The sequence below is a fragment of the Myotis myotis genome, unplaced genomic scaffold (genome assembly GCF_014108235.1).
Source record: "Myotis myotis isolate mMyoMyo1 unplaced genomic scaffold, mMyoMyo1.p scaffold_m19_p_6, whole genome shotgun sequence".
NCBI classification, from domain to species: domain Eukaryota; kingdom Metazoa; phylum Chordata; class Mammalia; order Chiroptera; family Vespertilionidae; genus Myotis; species Myotis myotis.
In genome coordinates, this window is record NW_023416368.1 from 3,263,833 (window position 1) to 3,277,918 (window position 14,086).

Sequence of the window (14,086 nt, forward strand, 5' to 3'; positions counted from 1 at the left end):
ATAGTTGTTAGTTTTAGTTTTGTTTTTTTTTAAACACCTGCACCCTGCTTCCTTCAAGTACCTTTTTGTCTATTTGGGTTGGTCACTATCTTTTAACTTTTAAAGGAGGGTATTTCAAGTGTGAGGTGATCCTTGGAAGTCGGTTCATGTTAGCGTGAGGGACATGTTAGAGTGGGAGTTGTCCCTTCACCCCACACTCCATGTCACACCTGCCACCAGGCCCTGGGCACAGCCCCTCAGCCTCCGCATCATGGAGTGTAGGAGCCATGTGGTCTTGGAAAAGCGCCCTCACCTCTCATGGCTCAGTTTCTTCATTTTTCAGTGGGGCTGGTACTAGAGCCTGCCCAAGGGCTGTGTGGGATCGGGTGAGTTTAGAATAGTGCCTGCACATAGAAGCACCGTTCAGGTATTAACCACGTTGGTTTTTAAAAGTTAACGGGCGTTTTAATTTTTTTAAATTGATTTTTAGATAGAGAGGAAGGGAGAGGGGTAGAGAGAGAGAAACATCAGTGAGAGAAGCATCATCGATCAGCTGCTCCTGCGTGCCCCCTACTGAGGATCAAGCCCACAGCCTGGACATGTGCCCTGACCGGGAATCGAACTGGTAACCTCTTGGTTCCTGGGTTGGCGCTCAACCACTGAACCACACTCACCGGGCTTAACTATTTTTATAACCACCTGGGCCAAACCACCAGCATTTCTTGCATGAATTGTTGTCATAGCAGAAATGTGCTTTCTGATCACTCCATATAAAATAACAACCCCCATCTGCTACTTTATTTTTCCACATGTTATCTCTATCTGAGGTACCACGTACTCCTTACTGTCTGTTTCCCCGCACAAGCAGGTGAGCCGTTTTCCACTCCAGGTTCCCGGAGCCTGCGGCAGTGCCTGCTTTATAGAAGGTGCTTGGGGAACATTTGAGGAAGGAGTGTTTTGGGTGGGACTTGTTGACTGGTGGGCTTCGCATTAGGGCAATGGAGCAGCCACTTCAATAAGAGACCCCCTGTCCCCGTGGCTCTTGATTGCCGGAAGGCCTTTTATCTTGGGCTGGACACCTCAGTGTGTGGAAGCACCTAGTTATATCGGGTTAACCTCTCCTTGGTCTGTTTTTCTGTATAATGTGAAGGCACATCAGGGAAGCACTCTCAGGACACCCTAGTTAAACCTCATCTTTGTGTGCCTCGGGGCCTTGTCAGGGCCGGTGTGGTAAGCAGTTTCTGGCTGAGTTATGAAGATAGTACTTAAAAAAGAAAACTTTGTTACGGAGGTCTTTGAACATACACAAAAGTAGGCAGAAGAGTATAATGAATTCTCTCTACCCACCTCCCAGTCCCAGCCATGCCTCTGGCCAGTCCAGCTACATCCATACCGCCATCAACTTCCTCTCTGAAGAGAGAACTTTTAAAAGACACATTGCTTACAACTGTGTTTCAGTTACATTAACAAGAATTCAATTTAAGCCTTAGGAAGCTACACAGCTTCTGGGACTATAGGTTCTAGCAAGGTGTTGTAGGAAATTAGAAAAAAGAAAAAGGTAGACGTGTTTTTCTAGGATTTTTAGGGTTTGCCCTACCTGGAAGTAAGGTGCATGCATTTAGGTCATCTCCTAGCCTTTGGCCTGTTGTGCAGAAATTGTATTGGCTGAAGTTTGTGTTGTGACTCCAACTTTCCATTGATTTGCCTGCACATTTCTATACATTTCCATGGGAAGTTGAGTGAAGAGACAGAATGTCCTTTCCCCGAGGCAGTACTGGTCAGTGAAGTGGCCGGTGTTGGGGAGGAGCCCTGGGAAATGGGCCCTGAGGTCCTGCTTCTGGGGCCGGCTGCTGCCTGTTCTGACCTGGCTTCCGGGACTGCAGGAAGGCCTGATTCAGAGTTGCCACAAACCTCTGAGCACGGCGCATGTCTGCACAGGCAACCATGCCATCAGCTTAATGAAGAGTCTAGTTCAGTGATGGCGAACCTAGGACACGGGTGTCAGAGGTGACACGCGAACTCATTTTTTTGGTTGATTTTTCTTTGTTAAATGACATTTAAATATATAAAATAAATATCAAAAATATACATCTTTGCTTTACTATGGTTGCAAATATCAAAAAATTTCTATATGTGACACGGCACCAGAGTTAAGTTAGGGTTTTTCAAAATGCTGACACGCCGAGCTCAAAAGATTTGCCATCACTGGTCTAGTTCATAGAATACCACCTCTGCCATCGTTTCCAGGTGTGGGGCACGGGTCCCACAGAAGTCTCCTAAGCCCGACACCCTTTTGGCCAAGCTGTGCCTCCTTAGGGGAGCTCTCTTCTTTGGTAGCTTCCATCCTAGTTAGTGTCTTTAAAATTGGAGTGAAATGAACCTTTGATAACAAATTTTAGTGGAATAGGCTGAGTGAAACAACAAATTTAGAGTCATGTCTTAGAAAGCATCTACTTAGATTCCTTTTTTTACCAAAAAGAAAAAGGAGTGGCAGCGCAGGGACAGTGAGCCCTGTCTCCACAGCCCAGCACGCCCTGGGCTGCCAGGGAGGAGAGGGCACCTTTGGGCTTTTGCTTTGCCGGCACCAGGTGAGTCTACTACAGCTTCCGGTGAGAGGAGACGTCACGGAGAACAGGGTGTGTGTGAATGAATACTCACGAACAGAGGAGAACATAAGTTGGGGGAAATCCACTTTCTAAGAAAATTTATTGTTTAAAGAAAACAACTTAATAGTTACACTGCTTAATATGAATTGCAAAATGGGTAACTTAAGAATGTTTTTGGGAGTTCTCTGAGACCCGGGAATAAGTGATGAACTTAATGGTGGGGAGGGACAGGACCACCCAGTACAGTATGCATTAGGGGGTGGTTAGTAGTGGGAGGAAAATCTTTGCCAAATAAGAGCATCAAATTATCAAAGGACTGCTGCTGTTACAATGTTGTTTGACCCTTAAAACCTTAGTTCATTCTGTTAACCAGGAGATTAGTCATGAATTTCTTTCTCCGCCTCTCCCTCCTTGCTTATCTTCCCTCCTTTGCTGGTGCTCCTTAGTTGGTGTCTCTCACTTTTTTCTCTCTTTCTCCCCCTCCCCTTACTTCTGACTGAATGCCAGGCTCTGTGCTGGGCCCTGAGAGTCGCTGGTGTAGTACATAGGCCTGGTCCCCAACCCTGTTTAGCTTGCAGTCTTGAGGGGAAGACGTGGACATTTGGAATGCTAGTGTGATAAACTCTACGATGGGGAAATACAGGGTGCATTGGGGGTCCAAAGGTAGGAACTGGGACCTGCGGGGCCAGTTTCCAAGTTGAGATCTGAATGGTGAAGATGAATTGGGGGAAGGGTGTGTCAGTGGGGAGCTTCCTGGTGGGAAGAGTGTAAATACCTGTGACGGAACAGGGAGTACATCCTTGGTCTTTGTCCCCTTTCCTGGACCAGAGCTCCCGAAACACGGGATTTCCTGGTGATGGGGTGATGGGAGCATCTCTTGGTATTAACAAGCCCCTCTCAGTCACACATGAATTTATGCTAATGAAGTGACTCTAGGTGGGCCCCCATTAGCTTCTTGATGGGCTGGCAGCCAGAGGAGCCAAGCAAGTGATTAGAGGGTTTGTCCTGTCAGCCCCACCCTTTATGACTTGAAGCACTGGGTAACCACACGGTAAGTATGAGGACATTTCTCTTTATAAAAGTCTAGCAGTTTGTAACTGAAGAAGGAATGACAACATGAGAGGATCAGCATTTTGCAGTCTCTAATGGATCGAGCATTGATTATCATTGCTTTTTATCAGTGGATGTTTACATTTTTTATTTAACCCCAGGATTGTTTCACAGGTAACTCTTTAGTTAATTACATGTATGTTCACATTCTGATGGAAGCTCTAGGCAGGGATTTATAATGGTTGCATTAATAATCAGGTAGTGCTCCTGACTTACTCTGAGTCATTACTGAGAAATTGCATGCTCCTAATTACCTGTCTATAAAACAGATAATAGGTACCCACCTCTTAGAGTTCCTCACGGTTTCTGCTTATTAAATCAAATGGTAGATAACTATTAAAATGGTTTGAAACTGTGAACTATCACTCACAGAATGTGTTTTAGAGATGCCAAGGATGTTTTAATTGGTGTCTGAGGGGAGCGTGCTAAGCACCCAGACCTCCAGTTACCCTCATTCCAGTTTGCAGTGGGTAAAGCTGCCTCAGTGTCTGGAGACACTCCTGCTGTTGCTGATGTTTTTCTTTACTGGACGTGGGTTTGATGTATGCATTCTGGATGGCGGAGACGGGAATGTTCAAGGAAACCCGTCTTGCTTCATGGTTTCCTAACAGTTGTAATCCAGCCTCCCAGGGGCTGGTTTGCAGTTTGCCCGCAGGGGTGTGGGGACTTCAGCTGCAGTTCCTCGGGCTGGAATTTCCTTCCTCTGTGGCCTATGCAGGCCCATCTCGCCTTCCAGCCTGTGCTAGGCTGGTTCTAGTTCTTCAACTTACGGAAGTTTTTCCTTCACTGGTATATAGAGGTTTTTTAAAGCACAGTGCTTTGGACGAACCAAGAGAAAAACACAGTATATAAAATAGTTTTAAAAGTGATAAAACTGTAAAAATCCCTACTGGAGGCTACCTAGTAGGTTCCTTTTCAGGCAGTAATTTGTGGAGTGCTTTCGGTGGGACTGGTAGACACTGAGGTGCAGGGGTCTGGTGCACTGAGGAAATCTGCGTGCGGGAGCAGCTGCCTGTGGTGTCCTCACCAGACAAGCATGTAGGTGGACCCAGCAAGTGAGTGAGGGGAGGGCCAAGCTCGACACAACGGGTTGTGTAACACATGGACGACTTCTCCTGCCGACCTAATGGCCCACAGGAGAGGTTTTCTGAATCAGATAACTGAGCTGCCTTCAGGCATTTCTGATCCAACTTGACAATAAATAGACAGTGTGTGCTGAGAAAAAAAATACAGACGGAAAGAGAGGAAAAAATGACTTAATATTTGTTATGTGGAGCTTGGAGGAGAGCCCCAGAAGTGTGTACTGTCTTAATTAACAGTGATAGACTTCGGTTCAAAGTACTTAGGTTAGGCTGTTTTTAAGTGTTAAAAGTTAACCTCGAGAGGCAAAGCAGTGTGGGGTCCTGAGGAGCATGGGGTTTATACTCAGCACCACATTCCCACTGTGTCCTCGGGCATATCAGTGTCTCACCTGTGATGTGGAGCTGGTCGAATCCCTCAGCGGTGTAGTAACGATCGGATGAAATCATACTGTAGTTTATCAAATCTCAGATACGATTGATTACGACACACCCTTACTTCTGTGCCATTAAAAAAGAGGAAACTCTGCCAGTGAAAACCAACTTTTCGAGTATAAGATACACCTGAACATTCAGGATGTTAAAATGCAGTGGACAAACTGCATTTTAAAAATAAAAGACAATACAGTGGCTATGAAAGTGCTTTGCTGTAAGGAGCCTCAGGAGTCATATTGACTTTTTATTGCATGAGCCAGGGGAGGAAAGCAGAGTTATAAGCATAAGAACCAGTGGGACACACAAACCGAGCTGAATGAGAGAACAGGTAGCTGAGCCGAGGAGAGGGAAGTGATCTTTCTGGGCTGTCTTCATTCTTAGAAAGTGGGCTGTTGCGCCTCACTTAGTTGAGAAATGCCGTGTCTGTACTAAGGGATTCTTTCTCTCTCTGGAAGTGACTTCCTCCAGATTGGCTTTTGAGAGGAGTCAGCAAGCCAGCACTGTGGGTTCAGCGAATGTATAGACTTTGCTGTTTTAGATATTGTTGGTTTAGAACGTGCAGATTCTGAACAAGCTCGGTTTACTGTATTAGTTGTAAATGCAGAGGCTGAGCCCCACTTGTAACAATGTGGTTTCGGCGTTGCTTTCACAAACAGACTTTTGTGTTGAGAAGGAACTTGGTCCTGTTTGCAGCGGGCTTTAGGCCTCTCCGCTCTTCACTGAAGTCGTTTATGCTCAGGAATGTGTCTGGCTCACGTAGGCGTTTGGATGCGTTTTTCTTTGCTTCAGGTATTATGGTTTCGCTGCAGAAAAACGTGGCATCGTTCATAACTTGTCTCCATGCCTTCCCCTTGGTGCATTTGAACACATAATTCGCTGCAGATGAGGATTTTAAGGAAAAATTTATTTCTGACCTTATTGTGGTAATCATTTCCCAATACATATGTATATCAAATCATCACATCATACGCCTTCAACTGGTAACATGTTATATGTCAGTTATAAGCTCAATAAAACTGGGGGGAAATGTTTATTTCTTAGTAAAACACCAGTAGGTGAGACTCAGCAGTTTGCTCTACTAAAGAAGATGCTCAAAATAGCCCTAGTTGGATGAGATGTTGTCCAGATAACTTTTTGTTGAAAGTGAGATGTAAAATCTTTATGCTGTAGACAGGGATTGCACACTTTCCTATAAAGGGTCAGATAGTCAAATATTTAGGCTTTGTGGCTCACATGCAGTGTCTATTGCATCTTGTTTTGTTTTATTTTGAAAACAGTTCTTTAAAGATGTAAAAATCACTCTCATCTGCCCCCTGCTCCTACCAGTGCCATGCAGAAAGGGGCCACGGGCAGGCTCTGCTCTAGTGGACAAGCTCCTGGTTATGACCGAGGCTCCTCGGAGAAGTGGCTGCTAGCCCGGATCACTGTAGTGCCAGCACGTTAAGGAGATGTGGGGAAAACAGCAGAGGACAAAGGCCCCGTGGGCAACTGGAAAGAGCTCCCAGGGCCAAAGCTAGAACAATTTGAGCAACAAAATAATGATAATCCTGGGTTGTAACCCCAGCATATAAAAGAAATATCTGTGAGTTCATCTCTATATATAAAAAGCCAGCAACCATAACGCTGTAACGACTGGTCGCTATGACACCAGCGAACCACTTATCAGGGGGTGGGGCCAGCCAGCCAACCTCCCGAGGCCCCTCTCCCCAGCCACCCCGCCCCTGATCCGCCTTTCCCATGGGGCTGGCAGCCAACCTCCCTGTGGCCCTTCCCCCCAGCCAGCCCAGCCCCCAGCCGCTCCCCCTACCCCAATCAGAGGTGGGGCCTACTGGCCAATAGCCTGCAGCCCCTCCCCCCAGCCAGCCTCCCACTGTCTCTTCCTCCTGACAGGCCCAGCCTTGATCTGCCGACTGGGGCTGAGCTGGTCAGACCCCACCCATGCATGAATTCGTGCACTGGGCCTCTAGTAGCTGTATAAGTGAGGGGGGAGGAACTTATCTTCCTTGCAGAAGAATTACAAATAATAAATGTAGGAGTGAGGGAAATAGAAAATCACCATTGGAACATCATTAATGGCTGCAGGTAAGATGCAGTGACAGATAAGAAAATTAGTGTGTAGAACTTAAGGGGACACAGGATATTTGCCTAACCTCAAAGTGTCTTCCCCAAATACTAATCACTGTGGTAGTTTTAACTAGTATGTCCATGAATTCTGTGATGTTCCTCCCTCCAGGAAGTACAGCTTACTCCCCTGTGAGGTACACCTGACTTTCAAACCCGCTTTTAAGGAATCGAGTAGTAAAGGAGACAGTGGTAACTTCCCAGTGGTAAAACCCAGCAGAAACCACCTGGGCCAAGTGATCAAGTTCACAGGCCCAGGAACAAGTCGTGCCAACATCTTGTGTCCTTGCTATGAGGTGATGAGAAGGGTCGTTCACCCTGTGCCAGTCTAGATTCTTCCGGCATATCTATAACCTCAGTCCAATCATGAGGCAGCCCACATGGAGGAACATTCTACACAGCAACTGAACAGTACTCTCCAAAAGTGTCAAAGTTATGAAACACAAAGCCTGAGAAACATCAGTGGTTGGAGAAGACTAAGGGGCCATGATGATTAAATGCAGTGTTGGTAACCTGGATTGAATCTGGAAAAGTTAAAGGATATTAATGGGACACCTGGTAAAATCCAAATAAAGTCTGAAGTTCAGTTACTGGTGTTGTACCAATGTTACTGTCTTAGCTTTGATACGTGCACCGTGGAAACATAAGATGTGAATGTCAGTGGGAGCTGGGGAAGGGGCATGGGGACTCTGGATTGTCTCTGGAACTTTTCTGTAAATCTAAGATGATTTCACAATAAGATTTTTAAACCCTAGCTTCTTATCTTGGGTTGGTTGTCATCTTTATCCTGAACATTTAAGCATTATTTTATTAACTCTTGGCCCCATTTATATTTGGTGGAAAATATATTGATTTGTTTATTAAAGTTGATTTTGGAATGTCTACGATGTTAATATTACTTATTTCTCTTTCCAGGGGAGTCACCTGCTGCCGAAGTTTCCTCATCTTTTGTGATCCTATCTGTGTGCAGTTTCATTATATTAATCGTGTTAATTGCAAATTGTGTATCCTGCTGTAAAGACCCAGAAATAGACTTTAAGGTGAGCACAGATAGTGGGAACATTCAAAATCATCCTCTGAAACATTTATCAATAGGATGGCTAAATCTTACACTCCCTTGGGAGCACGGGTGGGCAGACTTCTTCTGTAAGAACCAATACTAAATATATTCTTCCATTGTAAATAGTAAATACCATAGGCCATGCAGGGTCTTGTCACAGCTACTCAATTCTCAGCTCTGCCATCGTAGTGCTACATCAGCCATAGATAGCACAGAAACAGATGTACCAATCCTATCTAATAAAAGAGAAACATGGTAATTGGCGTACGACCGCTACCCTTCCCATTGGCTAATCAGGGCAATATGCAAATTAACTGCCAGCCAAGATGGTGGCCGGCAGCCAGGCAGCTTGAAACTAACATGAGGCTTGCTTGCTTCAGTGACGGAGGACTCCAACGTTCCCCGCCTGCCGCTGCAGGCCTCTGAGCTGCAACTCTAAGCAACTATGTAGAAATATAGAAGCTAAACAAAACCCCAGAAACCTGCTTTAGTTCGCCGCCGGGCTTCAGCCAGCAGGATCGCAACATTGTAAGCAAAGGCCAGAAACCTACTTTCAGCAGTGGAGGCCTAAGAGCTGGAGCCAAGCCTCAAAGCTAAAGCTGGCCCAGAATAAAAAAGAAAAAAAAAAGAAAAAAAGGAGCAGTTGGGAGCTTCAGTCACCCCCAGCCTGAAAACAGCCCTCAGCCCCTCACCCAGACTGGCCAGGCACCCCAGTGGGGACCCCCACCCTGAAAGGTGTGTGACCAGCTGCAAACAGCCATCATCCCCTCACCCAGGCTGGCCAGGCACCCCAGTGGGGACCCCCACCCTGATCCAGGACACCCTTCAGGGCAAACCAGCCGGCACCCACCCGTGCACCAGGCCTCTACCCTATATAGTAAAAGAGTAATATGCCTCCCAGCACCGGGATCAGCGGAGCCGCGAGGCCTCCAGGCACCGGGATCAGCATGACAGGGGGCAGCGCCCAAACCCCCTGATCACCCTGCGGTTCTGTGTGTGACAGGGGAAAGCGCCCCAACCCCCTGATCAGCCCTGCTCTGTGCCTGATAGGGGGGAGCTCCCCAACACCCTGATCACCCTGCGGCTCTGTGTGTGACAGGGTGCGGCGCCTTAACCCCCTGATCGGCCCTGCTCTGTGTGTGACAGGGTGCGGCGCCCCAACCCCCCCGCCCCCCACGGGCTCTGCTCTGTGTGTGACGGGGTAGAGCCATAACCTCCCCATCGGCCCTGCCCTGAGTATGAGAGTGGCGGCGCCCCAACTCCCTGATCGGCCCTGCTCTGTGGGTGATAGAGGGCGGCGCCCCAACCCCCTGATGGGCCCTGCTCTGTGTGTGACAGGGGGCAGCGCCCCAACCCCCTGATTGGCCCTGCTTTGCGCATGACAGGGTACAGAGCCCCAACCCCCCTGATGGGCCCTGCTCTGTGAGTGACAGGGGGCAGTGCCCCAAACACCTGATTGGCCCTGCTCTGTACGTGACGGGGTGGCGCCGCAACCTCCCCGTCGACCCTGCCTTGAGTGTGACAGGGGACGGTGCCCCAACCCCCCAATCGGCCCTACCCTGAGCGTGACTGAGGGTGGCATCGCAACCTGCCGATCCGCCCTGCTCTGTGCATGACAGGGGGCGGCGCCCCAGCTCCCCAATCGGCCCTGCTCTGAGCCCGAGCAGGGGCTGCACCTAGGGATTGGGCCTGCCCTCTGCCACCCGGGAGCAGGCCTAAGCCAGCAGGTTGTTATCTCCCGAGGGGTCCCAGACTTCGAGAGGGCACAGGCCGGGCTGAGGGACACCCCCCCCCCCCCCGAGTGCACAAATTTTTGTGCACCGGGCCTCTAGTAAAACTATAAAAATGGGTAGTTTGGATTTGGCTCACTAGCTGTAATTTGCTTGCCCTGCCTTAGAGCATTATTGACAATTTTAAGTTTTGAATGGGAGGAATAGAATGTGATGATTCACTTGCTATAAGAGTGTGTATTTATTTGCTATAAGGCCTACAAGGAAGAGCAGGCTGGTTTTGATTTTTCCCAAAACTTTTGTATGCTGGTGAGTCTGTGATTGTTGAGGCCAAGGGATCCCCTAGGGTGTTTCGTATATGAGGAGAGCATCTTTCAGTTTACCTTGAACCCTACAGCTCCCTAAGTGGGGAGAAAGAAGAATGCTGCCAATTGTAAATACTGTCTTGTATAGCCTCAGGTGGGTAGAAGGTTTCTATTGATTTTTAGAGAGGGGAAAGGAGAAGGAGAGATAGAAACATCAATGATAGAGAGGAACATCATCGATTGGCTCCCTCCTGCCTCCGGGCTTGTGCCCTGACCTGGAATCGAATCATGATCTCTTGGTTCTTAGGTTGACACTCAGCCACTGAGCCACATCAGCCGGCCACCCTCTCTGAACCTTAGAATCATCTGCTGCCTAATGGTGTATCATGCTGTGGCAAAGTCTTGAGTAGCATTATTTCTAAGGTGGGAGTGATGGATAAAGTTATTTTCAATGGGAGAACCTTTAGGAATGTCCAGAAGGAAAGTTGACACAGCTCTTGTTTGAAGGTGTACCTCACTTATTCTGCTTCCCGCTTCCCATTAGCAATGATGCCCTAATGCATATGACAACATATATGACATATATGGAAGAATGCCCCCTCACATGCACGTGAGAACATAAATGCTCCATCAGAGGAATCTGCCCTTGCAGCTTTTAGTTTCTTCCTTATATGGAGGGCTGTGGGAGGTGGTAGAAAATGAAATGGTTGTTCTGTGAGGAATGGAAAGCAGTCTTGTTCATTCTGTTACGTCCTGGTGGTGTAATACTCTTTCATTACATGAGGGAACGAATGACCTTGATAATCAGCTGTATCTGTGTTAACATGGACACCAAGGCAGACCCAGCTCGCTGATGGGAACAGGTAAGATAGTTTTCTGCTGAACAAAGTCACTTCAAAGGTTTCTGCAGCTCAACTAGAGCGGCCTCGGTTTTCAAGTTGCCATCTTTAGAAACCCGGATGTTCTTAGAATGTCAGCTGCACTTGTGTGCTACAGTTTTATACTGTAATCTTGGTGTTCAGATCTCAGATTATTTTCTACCTCGATTAATTTTTTATTCTACTCTTTTCAGATAAATAGGACTTGCCTAAAAATACCTTTTCTGAGTCTTTTAACTTCATTGTTTTGATTAAAATCACATTGTAACCAGAAGTGCATATACAATTTTAAAATAAATTGTTTTGATTCAATATGCAAAAAGATCTATGAAAGTGAATAATAAGAAAAAAGAATAGCTTAGACCAGCGGTTCTCAACCTGTGGGTTGCGACCCCTTTGAGTGTCGAACGACCCTTTCACAGGGGTCGCCTAACACCATCGGAAAACACATATATAATTACATATTGTTTTTGTGATTAATCACTATACTTTAATTATGTTCAATTTGTAACAATGAAAATACATCCTGCATATCAGATATTTACATTACAATTCTTAACAGTAGCAAAATTACAGTTATGAAGTAGCAACGAAAATAATTTTATGGTTGGGGGTCACCACAACATGAGGAACTGTATGAAAGGGTCGCGGCATTAGGAAGGTTGAGAATCACTGGCTTAGACTATAATAACTTAAAAGTAAAATTTTGAACTTAGAAGAGTATTTCCATTTTAAGTTCCATGGTCATTATAGAAAACTAAAGGCCTGATGCATGAAATTCGTGCACTCAGGGAGGTCTCTCAGCCTGGCCTGCGCCTTCTCGCAGTCTGGGACCCCTCGGGGGATGTCCGACTTACGGCTTAGGCCCGCTCCGCACTGTGAGCCCGGCTTCTGACTGAGCGGCGTTCCCCCTGTGGGAGCGCACTGACCACCAGGGGGCAGCTCCTGCATTGAGTGTCTGCCCTCTGGTGGTCAGTACACGTCACAGTGACCAGTAGTTCTGCCGTTCTGTCAATTTGCATATTAGTCTTTTACTGTATAGGATTTTACATTTAACTTCAAGCTGTCAGCCTAAAGAGTTACATAAAATATATATATAATTTATTTTCAAGTCTTATTTATTCTGTTGTTTGGAGTTGAGAACCCAAGTACATATGCTTTTTACTTGAAATAAGTGTGAATTGGGGAACAAATTATGGCCACATATTCCAAATAAGTGAATAAATGTTCATATATTAAATGTTAGCCAGTGGTTTTAAGGATTTGTTCCCAAATTGACCTATATTCACTATAACATTGCTCTTCTTTTATGTTAGGAATTTGAAGATAACTTTGATGACGAGATAGATTTCACACCACCAGCAGAAGATACTCCCTCCGTTCAGTCCCCAGCGGAAGTGTTCACACTTTCCGTACCAAATGTTTCACTACCAGCTCCATCCCAGTTCCAGCCTTCTGTAGGTAAGACCTTCGTGTTTTCCTGAGTTCTTTCTAAGAGGTGAGACTGGGAACCTTGCTGGGAATCATAAAATAATTGTGCCGGCTGTCTCCTCCGGGGGCTTATTTCTCTTCCTTCTCTCCCTGCTGAGGCTGAATGGTCAGGCCGATTGCATTCCCGCAAAAGTTGAGTCCTTTCCTTTGGACCCTGGATCTGTTTTAAGAATAAACTGGCCTCCTCACTTCATTAGAGTGGAACTCTTGGACAGAGCTTCTGCCTTCTCTTTCTTTTTTTTTTGTTAATCTTCACCCGAGGATATTTTTCCATTGATTTTGTGAGAGAGGAAGGGAGGGGAAGAGAGAGAGAGAGAGAGAAACATCGATGTGAGACACATCCATTGGTTGCCTCCCGCACACAGATCAAGCCTGCAAGCGAGGTAAGTGTCCTTGACCGGAATTGAACCTAGGACCCGTTAGTCCGAGGACCTGGCTTCTATCCACTGAGCCAGGGCTCCTGCCTCTTTTTCAGTAGACAAGCTTCTCTCCTAGTTCTCTGCCTGCTTGTCATGCTGAATGGACTCTGCTGTCTTCTGGGGTGCCCTGTGTTTGGGAGGAAGGGTGTATTTGGATTTGTTAATCAAATGGACTTTGCACCCTAAGATAGGGAGGGACAGTCCCTGGGGTTCCCTGCTCCACCACGAAACAGGACTAACTAAAGGCCAGCAGGATGGTGACTAGAGGTTATAGTAGTGTAGTTAGGTCAGAAAAAAAACAGTACAAGTTATTGGAGAATCAAGGTGGGATACTCAATTACAAAATATTGTCAGTTTTAAAACGTTTTGGCATTGTTAGTTTGAAAGAGATGTTTTATGTATTTGTTTCTTTATTAGCACAAGTATTAAATTTATGTTGCTGTTTGAACTTTATAGGTTGTATTTTTTAAATATTTTTTATTGATATTAGAGAGAGAGGAAGGGAGGGGGAGAGAGAGATAGAGATGTCAATGATGACAGAGAATCACTGATCAGCTGCCTCCTGCACGCCCCCTACTGGGGATCGACCCTGCAACCCAGGCATGTGCCCTTGACTGGGAATTGAACCACTGACCTCTTGGTTCATGGGTCGAGCTCAACCACTGAGCTACACCAGCTGGCTATAGGTTGTATATATTTTTTTAAAAATATATTTTATTGATTTTTTACAGAGAGAAAGGGAGAGGGATAGAGAGTTAGAAACATCAATGAGAGAGAAACATTGATCAGCTGCCTCCTGCACCACCCCCACTGGGGATGTGCCCGCAACCAAGGTACATGCCCTTGACCGGAATCGAACCTGGGACCCTTCAG

General features: G+C 46.4%; 1 protein-coding gene across 8 annotated transcripts in view; it reads left to right on the forward strand.

The window, feature by feature from the left end:
• The window catches only part of LMTK2 (lemur tyrosine kinase 2), a 66,954-nt gene that overhangs the window by 11,770 nt on the left and 41,098 nt on the right, over positions 1 to 14,086 (forward strand). For 5 of the 8 annotated variants that reach the window (XM_036315008.1, XM_036315011.1, XM_036315009.1 and 2 more), the window contains exons 2-3: positions 8,246 to 8,370; positions 12,620 to 12,764. In XM_036315008.1, coding sequence (XP_036170901.1) covers positions 8,246 to 8,370; positions 12,620 to 12,764 — 270 coding nt within the window. Of the gene's footprint in view, positions 1 to 8,242; positions 8,371 to 11,261; positions 11,289 to 12,619; positions 12,765 to 14,086 lie in introns of those variants that run through there. The other 3 variants (XM_036315013.1, XM_036315016.1, XM_036315014.1) reach the window with 1 other exon arrangement.